Genomic DNA, 15182 nt, shown 5'->3' on the forward strand with positions numbered 1-15182 from the left:
GTTTATAATTGAGTAGATTAGATGCTCAATTATACACTGATCCGTACTTTTTCTAAAAGATAGAAACAATTGATTCTGTTCTTTATCAGGTCATGTTGAAACACACTTAGTTTATCACTAGTTTGTTTTACTTGTGCAGATAAAGTATTTTTTATATTAACACGCAAATTCTTTTTTTGTCAATCAGGCCCTGCTGAGGAGGAAGGCACGCGCCCCATCGCTCAGGTGAGTGAAAGTAGTGGATGCACGTATGAGACTGGCAGAGCAAGTGTGATTTTCACCAGTAGCATATAAAGTTTGGTTCTGTGGCATGTAATGAAACCCACACTGCTTCCTGTCCTCCTCCCAGGGTGAGGACATATTTCTTCAGCTCAGGGCTTTGAACCGTTAAAATACTTCCTCCTATTCTGAGCTACTCTGCACACTACCAACTTGCTTAATCAAATAAACTCCTTTGTTAATATCCTATTCATCTCCATTTCAGTCTCATTGCATCTCCCATGGCAGTCTGTTTCCTGACATCACAAACTTTGCAACTTCTTTAGCACTGTTAACTGAAATGCTATCTCAAGTCTAAATTACTTGCTAAATGAACCAAAAAATATCTCAAAGACCACTCATATACTGGCCCTTAATTTAAAACAAGTAACTCTCTTTAATTATTAATGTCAAGTCATGTGTCATTGGTTAGTGTACAGAATCTTACTGACAGCTCGACTTCATCTTCGTTCTCCTGATGTAATGGCAGTTGTCATGATGCTGACAGTTCTAGGGGGAAGGCACATAGCTGAACAAGAATGAGACAGCAAGGAATAAACCCATGGACTGGTTGTTTGTGTTGCCATCATCATTTGTGAAAGTGGCATGGCTGGACCATGTAAAATTGGGGATACATGTGCATGCTGATAACCACGCCATTGAGTGCCGCCTAACCAGGTATCATCATCATCATCATGATAGAATAAAACACTGAAATCATCATGAACTGTGAAGAACAATAAACTAATTATCGTTATCCCACCCTGCAGATATGCTGCATCAATCTCCACTAGATTTTGTGTGTTGTGGTTGGCAGGTGTTACTAGAGGAGGCCAAAATGCATGTGTTTTAATTCACGCAGGCTGGCGTGAGGTCTGGAACAGGACAAGGAAATTAGAATTTAGAAAAACTGACTTAGCTGGTGGAATACTTAACTTTAATCCATTAATGATGAACGTCTGTCTTGATGGTACATGATTCACAATATCAATAGTAACTGATATGGGCCCCTTGCTAGGTCGTAGCAAATGAGGTAGCTGAAGGCTATGCTAAACTATCGTCTCGGCAAATGAGAGCGTATTTTGTCAGTGAACCATCACTACAAAGAGGGTTGTACAGCTGGGGCGAGTGCTAGGAAGTCTCTCTAGACCTGCCGTGTGGTGGCGCTCGGTCTGCAATCACTGATAGTGGCGACACGTGGGTCCGACGTATACTACCGGACCGCGGCCGATTTAAAGGCTACCACCTAGCAAGTGTGGTGTCTGGCGGTGACACCACATTATGCACAACAGAGAAGGGTATAAAAGTTTAAAGCCATCATTTGAATTAAAAAAAAAAAAGATAATCACTTTGTGGTGGTGACCATTGTTCATCGGTACTATAGACATTGTGAGATGTACACCTTTACCAAAGCGATGTGTTACACCATAGTTGATACTCATTAAACATGACAATAAATATTCCTTAAAATCGACACTTATCACTTACTGTTGTCTAAAATGCTTACTGATTGCAGTTGGGAACTGAGATTTCTCCATTTTTGAGAAAATATCACAAACACAAATGACAGGTACTCGCAATTGCAAACACATTTCAAAGTACCTTTCTAGAATGATATCAGACTCATTCTCCTCCATACATTCATGACCTGTCATACTTCCTAAACTCTTCTGAAAATACTTTCCTGCTTGTGAAATAACTACCAAGTAAACTACTTTGAGAGGTATACTTGTCATAGTGTTTGTTATGTTTGACACGTGTTGATTAGTAATTCAATAAAACTACCTTAGTGTACTTAAGCACGTGCATCACAAATTGTGCAGTGTGATTTCAAAGTAACTGTTTAGTTACTTTTGTCGTTAGGGATTTGCTTTCAGTAACATTAATATAGGTCTCTGGTATATTAAACAGAATTGAATGATCATTCTTGTGATCTTTCAGATCTTGCATTGACTTACTTCCAGCTCCCATGACCATGGCAAACAGTCCTTTATCCAGTAAGTGGTTTCTTTTTCATACATCTTGTTGTTTAGGACCAATATGTGGCACAAATCTTAAAGGTCAGGAATGTGTCAGATAAAATAAAATGTTTAAGAAACCAAAAAAGAGGAGCCATAAGTTTATGTAAATGCAGTCAAGAATGTAACACAGGAATGGCCGCTGAGGTGCCACCTCTCCATCTCTTTCCTCCTCCTCTTTCCTAATCATGACATTATTCCAATGGAATATTAGTGGCCTTCAATCCAAAAAGATGACTTGCGGCTGCTCTTGGAATCGCAGCCTCTGCTAGTTCTCTGCCTGCAGGAAACAAAATTGCATCCTCCTGACTGATTTGAGCTTTTGTATTTCTTCCCAGTCTGCTTTGACTCCCTCTCTCCAAAGATGGCATTCCATATCGTAGGAGGAGAGAGGGGAGTCGTGCTGCTCATATGGAAGGACGTTCAAAGTCAACCTTTCTCCCTGACTACCCAGCTTGAAGCTATTCCTGTCCGCGTTTTACATTCCTCTCCTGAACTTTTCCATATGTACTGTTTACATCCCTCAGTCATTCTGTGTCATGGACACTCTTCATCCAGCTTACTGGCCAACTCCCTCACCCCTTTCTGCTGCTCGTTGACTGTAATGCACACCATTCTCTTTGGAAATCTCCCAGAACCTGACAGAGAGGTGCCCTCTAGGCTGAACTTCTGTCACCTTAACCTCATTTGCCTTATCGTGGGAGAACCCATCTTCCTTTTATACTACATGCACTCCTACCCATATCTGGAAATCTCCTGCACTGCCCAATTTGCCCATCATCTCATCACCGTCTCTAGTACATACTCGAGCAACCATTTACCATTTGCTATCCATTTTCTGACTCCTACCCCACATATATGCACACCCAAAAGGCAACTTTCTAGGGATGACTCGAGATTTACTGTTCCCTGGCACCCTTTGAGTAACATAATTTCTCCAGTTGTGATGGCCAGGTAGAATATCTTACAAATGCCATCATTACCACCACACAATATTCCATTCTCGCCCTTCATCTTTACTGTGCCATGTCCCAGTGCCTTGATCGACTGAGCTGTGTTGTGACTCAACTCACATGCAGAGATGTGTTCTCCATGTTTTTAACCATCATTCTATGATGGCAAACTGCATTCATTATGAACAGTTGCATGCACAGTGTCGTTGCACCCTTCAGGATAGCAAAAATCTAGCTAGATTTCCTTAACTAGTTCTTCTAACAGTTCCACTACCTCATCTGTTGTATGGGCCCTGCAGGACCAAGATCCATTGGGCTGCTATTCTGCGGAGATTTCAAGCTCCACCCACTATCATTCTGCCTTCCTCCACCAGAAACAAGTGGAGGAGGCTTGGGTAGTACCCTTATTTTGGCAGATTAGCGAGTGCTACAAGCTGCCTTTAGTATGAGGGGGCGAGAACTTGCTCTCACTTCCTATCGATCCTCCAACACAGTGCTGGACGATGTTTGCATTCAGATGTTGCTAAACCTTTCTTTTGTGGGCAAGCACTTGCTCTTTCTTATGTACAACTGCATCTGGGCAGAGGGCGCCGTTTGCCAGATGCCAGCATAAAGACACTGTCATTCCCATACCCATACCCAAGCCCAGTACGGAAAAATACCTTCCTTCTAGTTACTGCCCCATTTCTCCCACAAGCTGTGTTTGCAAACTGATGAAACATGTAATTCATGCCTGGCTGGTATAGTGGCTAGTGTGGCAATTCACTGACCACTGTCCTGTGCGGATTTTGATCAGGCCGTCCTGCAGCTGACCATCTCATCACTTTGTCAACGTGTGTCGCTAATGGTTTTCTGTGGATATATCAGACACTGCCAGTGTTTTTAAATTTGCAGAATGCCTGAAACACCTTCTGAAGGATGGGTATTCCTGATCTCTCTACATGTGGCACTTCTGAGGCCACATGCCCCATGTCCTTCAGGTATTTTTAAAGTATTGATTTTTCAAGGAATGTTGGTACTGCCTTGTCAGACACCTTTACCAGGAAGTTGGTGTGCCTCAGGGTACTGTTTTGAGTGTGACCCTCTTTGCTATTGCCTTTAACCTTATTATGTCCTGTCTCCTGCAGGTCATCTCCAGCAATCTACTGTTGCTCACCTCTACCCTGTTACCCTCCCACACCTTGTCCCAGCCTCCTCCTTACCCCCACATGATTGCCTGTCTCATCATGTGCAACTGCTCGCAGCCTGGCTTCAGCTGCCAGAGAGTGTGATCACGTGTGTGAGAGTTGCATTTGCGTGAGTATGTGAGTGTATGTTATCTATATATAACAGAGGCCTTGTTCACTGAGAGCTCACTTTCTTACATTTTTTTTTTTTTTTTTTTTTTGTCATGCCTCTGTGCCTTCCATGGTATTGTTAAATTCATTTCCGAAGAATTGTGATGGCTCGAGGCATTGAGGTGCTGAGGTAGGGGTCAGTGTACACTCATCAGCAAACAAACAATTGTGCCTTATTAGACAAAAGCCTGGAAAGATCAGACCATTTGGCAATAGTGCCATAAAAACCAGACCAGGGATTGATCTCGGGGAGATGAGTGTCATTGGTGTGGTAAATGTGAGGTGTCTGATACTAACTCAGTATTCATGCTAGTGATCGCTTACTTAACTGCATAGGTTATGGACCTGACTCTCGGAAGGTTCAAATCACTGACATAAGCACACTCTTAGCCTTAGTATATTTATTGGCATTCAGATTCTAAGTGCTCACTGTCTACCATTCAAGCAACAAAGAATGGAAGACCAGTTTTACCAAAAAGTTTTTTGTTTTCCACTGCCACTCATATTCTCCATTTTGCAGCTTGAAAATATATCTCTGCATGTTTTAGAATGAAGGTTAAGGCCTCAAAATTACCTGCTCTTCCCAAATCCATTCTCCATGGTGAAATGATAGAAGCATTGCACGGTAACCTGAAGGTGCAGAGTTCAAAGCTACACATTTCCATTTTTTAATTGTTTTTGCGAATTCACTAGAAAGAGAGACAGATGTTTTGGACATTTATGCAAATAATGGAATTGAGTGTCTGAGTAATGAAATAGCTGCTCTTGTTGTGTATGGGCTTCACTCTGTTTCGGATACATTTATTAAACTACCTGTAGCTAAAGTCATGAAAGTTATAATGTTTTATGATAGAGAAAATAACCAACAACAAAAGCAATATTTGAAGAGCTCTTCTTAAAAGACAGAATGAAACATGATACCTTTAACAGTTCATGATAAGAAATATTACACACTACTACAACCACACTTAATACTTACCATCCTTAAATGTTTAAAGCAGTGGTTAAAATTTCCCAGAGTACTTTGACAAAGTGTGAACAAATAATGATGTACTTTTGCATCTACATACAGCCATTAAAGCTCTAATGAATGGGCAGGCAGCATTATCAAATTAGTTATCAACATTACTGGGTCAGCTACTTGTCAGAGAATATTAACTATAATCTATTAGATCTATTATGAACTACCAGAAAAAAGAATGCCAACAATTAAAAGCTTCCAGATGCATTTGAACTCGGATGCTGGCATCTTAAGTACTCACTTATGTGCCTTTACTGATGTAGATGTAGAATGGGTGCCAAGTTTGATATAATTATTTGAACACAAACCAGACCTCATGTCAAAGAATAGAAACAGTAAAACTAATGATTCACAGTATCATCCAGTTGCAGGCCTAGGTAAGCCAAGTGTTGCAACAAAACATTTGATCATATTCCATCAGATCTCATCTGTCACATGTGCCAAACTGTAACTTCACTTTCCATTACAGTGCTTGTGTATAGTCCAGCACAATATCAACATTGTGAAGTGCGCTTCCACAAACATTTCTACAGCAAAAAGAGATAAAATCTCTTCACGGGGTTTACAATACTATTCAGGTTTTCATCACACAATGTATGGGAGTCCTAGTGTACTGCATATCGTGCTTGAAAAAGGGAACAGGGAGAAAGGGAAGATAAGGAAGATGATGGCGAGGTGAGTTGCAATCTTGTGTTAGACCATCATAGCAACAATAGTTGCGGGCACAGATCAGTGGAAGATGTCATGGAAGGCCTTAGAACATCACTGAGACCCTAATTACAAGTAACAGACATAAGAAATAAATGAATACACCTTTGGTTGTCGTTACCCATGCCCTGGCTCCATCTCAAACCATTAATGTTTGCTTGACTGTGATATTCCTGTGGTGCTGCTTGTGAGTGGATGACTGTAACTGAGGTATTGTCAGAGGTGTTAGTCATCAGAAATGGCATATTAGTCCAATGCTGGTTTCTCTCTTGTCATGCTGATAAATGGCAAAAATGTTTAAGGAAATTTTGTTCAAATATGTGGCCTGTCCTCAGTGTAAGCTGTGCAAGGTTAAGCAAACGTCTGCAGTATGCAGATAATTTGGCTTTCCATCCATGCTTGTCACATATCTGGCAGAGTCGTGAATTTCTATGTATCCTGTGTTGACATGACAAATATTAAGGGGTAGTGACGTGCATTTTTAAAGCTATGCAAATTCACCCCAAGGGTGACTATGGGAGTGGAAGTTGCCTGAGTTTTGGGAACTTTGGATAAAATATCAACCTGTGTGATTGATGAATCTTTGGAATGTCAGAAGTCTACCCCTACTGTAAACAGAATTTTAAAGAATTTTGTTGAAGGAGGCACTATCAGCAGAATGCCTGGCTCAAGACACTGAGCACACAGCAGGATAACACATACCTTGCCTGTAAGAGCCAACTAATCCCTCCCCTAGATACGAAGCAGTTGTAGTGAGTGACCAACTTCCCAGTTCCAATGATGCAGTTAGTTGAGGGCCAAGGAAAGCTGTACTGCACGCACAATGATCCACTATAAAACAGGAACTCAGTTAGGAAATGTTACACTGGCTGGCAGCCACAGAGCTACATCAGAATGCAATGTGAAAAAATGTATTTTTTCACAGATAAGTTGTCTTACCAAGACCAAACAGTAGTTTAGCAGCCGCGAGGGTCCTGACATAATGGCAAATAAGTGGTGACAACAGGTAGTACTAGCCGATTGTCGGTTTCCCCGCCGGGGGCGTCGGTTTCCCCGCCGGGGGCGTCGGTTTCCCCGCCGCCGGGGGCGTCGGTTTCCCCGCCGGGGGCGTCGGTTTCCCCGCCGGGGGCGTCGGTTTCCCCGCCGGGGGCGTCGGTTTCCCCGCCGGGGGCGTCGGTTTCCCCGCCGGGGGCGTCGGTTTCCCCGCCGGGGGCGTCGGTTTCCCCGCCGGGGGCGTCGGTTTCCCCGCCGGGGGCGTCGGTTTCCCCGCCGGGGGCGTCGGTTTCCCCGCCGGGGGCGTCGGTTTCCCCGCCGGGGGCGTCGGTTTCCCCGCCGGGGGCGTCGGTTCCCCCCCGGGGGCGTGGAATGCTTACACAGCAGCAGGCCGTATGCCCACATTTTGAAGAAAGTGGTGCTGCATTTAGTGTGAATGCTATATTGTGGAGGGGAATTCATGCTACAGGAGGAATATTCACTTGTGTATAGGTCTGCCCATTCAACTGCAGCTGTCCAAGATAGACATTAATGTAATCGACTGGCTGTGAGAGACTGCTCACTTGAACACAATGGAAATTATGTGTCTGTAAGTAGCACGAACACACAGAGAACTGGCTGTGAAACACACCATTTATAGCTGATGCTCTTTTGGACTGCTTTTTTTGAAGCCTCGGTGGGGTTGTTTCTTCTGACAAATGGGTCCAATGCCTCACAGAGTCAGTGCCAGGGTGCATGACTGAAGTCAGAAATAATGAGGCATACTGGATAAAATGTTATGGACTGAGAACATTTTACTTTCTTTCCTTGTTCTGCTGTGCAGTGTTCTGTCAGTGAGAGCCAGCACAAAATCTCTTGGTGACGGAAAAATATCAAAGATGAGAGAAGGAAATTTGAGCTAGTTCTAGTTGGCATTATCCTTGTACCTGAAATAAATTTATTTTAATTTAATATTTTGAGTATTACATTCTCTTTACTTGCTCTCTGCCTACATACATGAAATGAATAAACCAAGAGTGCCCCTTTTTAGGGCTACTTTTTGTTATGTCAAATTCATCTGTCTCCCACTCTATTGCCACCCATCAGACTCGGCCAAAAATGTGCAAAATACATCTTCTCTGTCTCTCTCTCTCTCTCTGACTCTCACTCTCACTCTCACTCTCACTCTCACTCTCACTCTCTCTCTCTCTCTCTCTCTCTCTCTCACTCTCTCTCTCTCTCTCACTCTCACTCTCACTCTCACTCTCACTCTCTCTCTCACTCTCTCTCTCACTCTCTCTCTCACTCTCTCTCTCACTCTCTCTCTCACTCTCTCTCTCACTCTCACTCTCACTCTCACTCTCACTCTCACTCTCACTCTCACTCTCACTCTCACTCTCTCTCTCTCTCTCACACACACACACACACACACACACACACACACACACACACACACACACACACACAGGCAAATTACAAATTGGAAAGTCTCTCATGATCAAATAAGAAAACAGGGCAGTAGGATAATTTGTAGTTTCTAAATGGTGTTTATATATAGAAATTGGTCTGTATGCTTCATTTATTTGATGGAGTACATGTGTTTCCTCATGCTGTATGTAGAATAAGAAACAATATGACATTTAATTTCTGTTGGACAAAACGTGTTTATTTCTTGTCTGAATCCTGGGCTACAGCAATGAACTTTGTCCACAGATTGTTCTTCCTTCATGTAATGGAGGAAAAATGCAACTGTGGACACTGCATCATGTAATTTCCCCATGCATCCTCCACAGCCTGACTAAACACAGCTTTGTTAGAGGCCATCTGATCTCGACTGTCGGTCATTTGTCCCAATCAGTGCTACCTAACAATAGCAAGACCGTGCACTCAATTTGCTTACTAAATCACAATCTGTCTTACATCACTGCACCCTTCAGTAAGAGTGATAGATTTGGTGAGTGGGAAGTAACTATACTGCCACTCATCTCAGACATTTCGTACTTGCAGAACTGCAGTGCAAAAGGAGGGAGGTAGGGTGGGTGGGAGGGAGGTAGGAGGGAAGTCAGTATGGAACTGATGTAGCAGAAAATCAGTTTGTAAAGTAAGCACCACTTGGTGTTAGGCTCATACTCACCCAGTTTATGGACTGCAGTTGTTCTTGTTGTTGTTATTGTCAGTCCGAATGGGGTTTGATGCAGTTCTCCACTCTGGTCTACCTTGTGCAAGCATCCTTGGCTCTCTGTAACCATTATTAAATTCATTATCATGTGTTTAAATCTGGTAGGAGGCATACAGTAATGATTGTAACACAGTACCACATGGAATGACTTCAGTGCAGTCACCACCAGCAACTTCTGTGAAAATGACTGGTCAGAGAATTCTGTACTGCCTTCACAGAGTGAATAAAAGTACTTGTTTCTCAAAGGTGCTGCAGTGCTGGAATTTAAGCCGCATCCTGTTAGCAACTGACACAAGCTGAGTGGACCAAAATCCATTTAGTTCACTTTCAGAGGACTAATTCCAGACCACTGCTGTAGCCCCTCAATGAGCTATGGACATTTGTGGACGTGTTTAGTCAGATGTTTTTACCTATTTTTCCGCTTTTTGTTTCCATTTTAATTTTTTGTATTTCCTTTGTTTTGACTGCCATTAGGACCCTAGTTGTTGGGCTGCCCCAGTCCAATTATGCTCTTACTCAAGTCACTACTCGACAAAAAATTCTTATTTGCAGTTTCCTCTTTATTGGGTGTGTTCACATTAGTCACATTGTGTTGCTGCTGTCATAATATCAGCTTCCATCCCTGTTAGCAATGACCACAGAGATATGCATGGCCAAAATACAAAGTTGCTTCAAAATTGTCCACAGCAACTGCTCTAACAGCTTCCCAATTAAATGCTCGAATATACCAAAATGGGATAATGATGCATTGCCTGTAGTTCTGTCAAACTGTGCTCTTACAGATTACTTAAGACTTCCGTTTTGAAATTTCCTTTCCCCTCCAAGTGATGTAGGACTTGCCTTATGCATGTCAAGGAATCCAAATTTGCACTGCAGTTGGATTTTGTGTAAATGTTACATTAGTTTCTTGTAAAAGTTGTAACAGCAGTCCCTGACAGGAATGCCTGATGTTAAGTCATCAGTACTGAGTACCACACTTGTTGATGATAGTTTTGTTGGTTAAGCTGTGTATCCAAATTGGCATATAGTTCCTTTAGTTGCTGGATATAAAATTTTCCAATTGTTTAAACTCCCACACCTTATGCTGGTTCTTCATGCTCTCATTGTTGCTCTCTGCAGTGTTGCTATGAACATGTGCTAGGCTGTTACAGTATTTGTGATTTATGATGCCATATATCATTGCTACCAATGTCACATAGTACACTTCAAGACACCTACACTATCTTCTTTGTAAATTAGATATACTTTTCTGCATATCACCTTAACACTGTCCACAGTATGAAGTGGCTTCCACCTAGTCATTCACTATGAAACACACAAGTCTCACTTGTTCTGTGTGTACAGGTACAAATCAGTGAGGCTGATACACTGATGCCAGTTGCCACTGATGCATTTTTACAGGAGAATGCCATCAATAGCGATTTGGATGCCTACAGTGCTATATTTCAATCACATTGCAGTCTGCTGTAGCAGTGTGAACAACAAGAGCTATTCAGTGTAGTTTGGGGGCTAACTGAGCATGTGCTAATAAACACAAAATACATAGAAAATAACTATCCAAATCCTAACCAACAATGTACCTTGTACAAACTGCTTGCATCTGTAAGAAGCTCCCTAACAGGGTAGTGTGACTCAATTGAAATGAAAACTTATGTGTTGGCCATGCATGTTAAGTATCTGTGGGCATACCCTCGACACATTAAACCTCCTTACCTCTGGGGCAGCTATTAGCATGTTGGAATCCAAAATATGAACTTTGATGAAGAATTACTCTAACACAACAACACTCTGGAACAGGTTAGTACACCCCTAAATAGACAAAGCTCATAAAATCATAATGTATAGTTGAGGCCAGTGTCCTCCAGTTTTGTAGGTATGCAGTCATTACAGTACTTGCAGATAGTTTAAAGTGTTTCGATCAGGATTCTCGGTATTCATGTGGCCTTTATGGCTTCCTATCAACATCACACTACTAATACAAAAGAAAGTGAGTCACATGGTTGTAAGCTGCCACAACTCTGCTACACTACATGGCATGTCATTTGCGACGTGTGCTACGTGAACTGCTGTGGCTCAACACTTTGGGATCTGCTGGTTCTCAGTAACTTGAAATCCAATGGAGACACTATCAGAATTGTACATGACATAATTTCTCTATCTCCTAACTGTGACAGTCTGTAATTTTATAATGGTCTGTTATTCCTTTCCCCTTTCAGGAGGGGTGTTCTTTCCAGCAAACTAAGCTGTACCATTATTTCGGGCACTGGCAGTGCCCTTACACCAGCCTCCAAACACCAATGTTGCCTTGCTTTTTGTGGGCACCTTTGTCCTTCTCTGTGACAGTGGCTGTATATGGCAGCTGTAATGAATTCAGACAATTAAAATTAAAATATGTTGTGGTTCTTCACTTGGATCATTATGCAGTTTTCATCAATCTCACTTTTATAAAATTCCACATGCATGTACTTGCCACAGCACCTGATTCCTAATCTCCATCACTATTTTAATTTAGCAACTTCTTGACATTAAAATGAGCATGTGCAGTGAGAAGACAACCACTGCCACATATCAAGATGTTTGATTTACACTCAAATTCTGTTGATGTAAAGTTATTCAGCTTCTTAATATTTTTGCAGATGCCGCAGAAGTTGAGGATGGAGGAGCTGTTGGCAGGTGAGATATTTGCTTTCTTCAGTAGCTTAATTACACATTAAAGTTACGACTTTAATATTTTATTATGTGGTACTTTATTTTTCATCTTTTTCTTTGACATTAATATTCCATTGGTGGTGTGCTAAATAATTTTTGTGAAACAGTTTTTAAAAACTCTATACTATAACTTAACACTGGATGTTAATTATGTCATACATAATTCATACTGAAAATTGGCGGTGTTATTGTAACTACGAAAGATTGGTTACAAATGTGCAGTTGCATTGAAAATGTGTACTGTGGTAGATTGTGAGGGAAATGTGGTCAAAGAGAAAAAAGACAAATTTTTAAGTACCAAATTGACATTTAGAAATTTGTCATTGTAATGTTAAGCAAACATTACAAATAGGCACACTACGATAAGTAGTAATGAATTTTGCCACCTGACTGATGTGTGAAATAGCCTGACCCATCTGGGTGCCACAGTTACTCTCAATCCCCCGCCTGCCAAGAGTGTTATTGACTACCCGGTGACAACATGCTACTGAGTACAAAGTGGCTGACTTGTTGGTGGCTTCACAACTTGTGTACTGCATTCTCGAGACCCATCTCATACTCCTCTCGCCCTCTCTAGTCCCATACCAGCTTCCCTAATTTGAAAATTTTGGAGTTCCCCTTAACTTAAGTTTCACAATCCTTCCCTCAGTACTAGCCACCCCTACACTGCCCTTTCCCATGCCTAGCTCTGTACCTGTACCTGTACCTGTACCTCCTATGTTACACCCTCTGCCACCCCATCCCCTATATGACATTTGCATTAAATCTGTCCACCACAACTCCTCACGCAGTTGGCCTGCAGGTTTATGACAATTTATCTGGTTGGCAGAGGGACAGAACGCAACAATGTTATTCCTGGCTTAGCCTTTTACTGCTTATTTCCAGATTAACCCTTTCATGGCCAATCGAACGTCTTAGGCTGATGCATAACACTGTAGTGTTTCCTACAAGTTAAAAAAACTCAGACTATACATACTGGAGACTTAAATCATCATAAATAATATAATTTGTTTCGCTGTTCACTTCAGTCTGTTGGGATAACTTTCTGGATCCACAACTGTAGAAATCATGTGGTTTTGTAGCAAAGAGCCATGTTCAAAGTGTATTTTCACCACAAAGGAAGTATGTCAAGATCATTGAACAGAGAGCAGAGAAGATGAAATCTGAGGGTGCAAGATCAGATGAAAAGGGTGGGTGCAAAATGACTTCTCAACCCAGTTGTTCTATAGTGTTTGTTGCCAGTCTAGCAGAATGCTGGTGACTGTTACTGTGGAATAGCACCACTTCACACGGTCTTCCTGGATGTTTTTCTGGGACTATATCTGCAAGATGTCTGTTGTTGACAATAAATACCAACAGGAAAGTTACACCTCATGCAAGCAACTTGTAGTACACCACATGGTCACCTACATCTACATCTACATGATTACTCTGCAATTCACATTTAAGTGCTTGGCTGAGGGTTCATCCAACCACAATCATACTATCTCTCTACCATTCCACGCCTGAACAGCGCATGGCAAAAACGAACACCTAAACCTTTCTGCTGGAGCTCTGATTTCTCTTATTTTATTTTGATGATCATTCCTACCTATGTAGATTGGTCTCAACAAAATATTTTCGCTTTCAGAAGAGAAAGTTGGTGATTGAAAATTCATAAATAGATCTCGCCGCAATGAAAAACGTCTTTGTTTTGATGACTTCCATCCCAACTCGCATATCATATCTGCTATACTCTCTCCCCTATTACGTGATAATACAAAACGAGCTGCCCTTTTTTGCACCCTTTCGATGTCCTCCGTCAATCCCACCTGGTAAGGCTCCCACACCCCGTAGCAATATTCTAACACCGGACCTCTGCACAATATCCATAACATTATCTTGTGTGGATGCTCAAATGTCTATGTGGCACTGCTGCTCTGTTTGGACTAAAGCATTCCTTTCCGTTCTTTCTCTTACATTAGCATAAAAACAAAATTTCTAGTCATCAGTAACAATACAGGTTAGAAATGGTCAGTGGTATTCACCCACTAATCAAGAACAAGCAAGAGGGTAATGTACATACGGCCAACCACTGATTTATATGGTTTGGCATGTGGTACCCGTATGATTTATTGTTGAACCTTCTCCTTTGTATTCAAATGCTGCACAGTGACGGAATGGTCATACTTCATCACATTTTCTGGTTCTTGAGTTCAATGATGTGCATCATCGTGGATTAATGCATCCAGATGATCTTCATCAAATGCTGAAGGTCTTTCTGAAAATGGAGGGTCAATAATGTCAAAACAATCATCCTTTAAATTAGAAAATCTTTCCTTGCCATGCTCTGTCCCATGGCATTATCCCCATACATGGTGAAAACATTACCATTGAAACCACATATTCATAAACTCCACTGTTCTCATTTTGCCGACTTAGCCATTTTAAATTAAAATGTAGCAGTGCTTTGTGTCAACATAATATTCATAGAATGACAATTTACCTAAAAGAATGTGTCCACATTAAGTGAGAACAAGGTAATGTACTTCGTAAAAATGGTGGAAAAGACAACTGTATCCTTTGATCATTAGGCATATGAACTTGTCTTAGATCACATGTAATACCCCCAACGACACAAAACACAATGATGGGAAAGGCTGACTTAAAGCATACATTGTGTGCTCACTCTTACATTATTGGTATTGGCTGCATAAGTAACAATAACACAGTGCACAGTGTTCACTTAAGAAGTCTCTCTGTTTTTGCTCCCAACATTTAATGTTCTAATGATGTACCAACATCATAATGCATTGATGGTGGGTGGTTTAAATAAAAAATATGTACAAATGAAATGAGTTTCGTGACAAGGCTGAAGATATATTGGTACATAGGACACTGCATAGAACTGTATGGAACATTGTAGATGTAACTGTAGATGTGCTCCAAGGAAGTATGTGGGCCCCTTGATATTGATGTTTTATATTAATGACATCACAGACATTCTTCTTCTTTTTGTTTTTCTGTTTGGGGTATCTAATGACCACA

The 15182-nt window shown here is 41.5% G+C and overlaps 1 protein-coding gene across 1 annotated transcript in view; it reads right to left on the reverse strand.

Moving 5' to 3' along the window:
• The window catches only part of LOC126453249 (uncharacterized), a 41457-nt gene that overhangs the window by 12830 nt on the left and 13445 nt on the right, over nt 1–15182 (reverse strand). The window contains exon 2 of the mRNA XM_050091159.1: nt 7353–7663. Coding sequence (XP_049947116.1) covers nt 7353–7663 — 311 coding nt within the window. The remainder of the gene's footprint in view (nt 1–7352; nt 7664–15182) is intronic.

The sequence above is a fragment of the Schistocerca serialis genome, chromosome 1 (genome assembly GCF_023864345.2).
Source record: "Schistocerca serialis cubense isolate TAMUIC-IGC-003099 chromosome 1, iqSchSeri2.2, whole genome shotgun sequence".
Classification (NCBI taxonomy): domain Eukaryota; kingdom Metazoa; phylum Arthropoda; class Insecta; order Orthoptera; family Acrididae; genus Schistocerca; species Schistocerca serialis.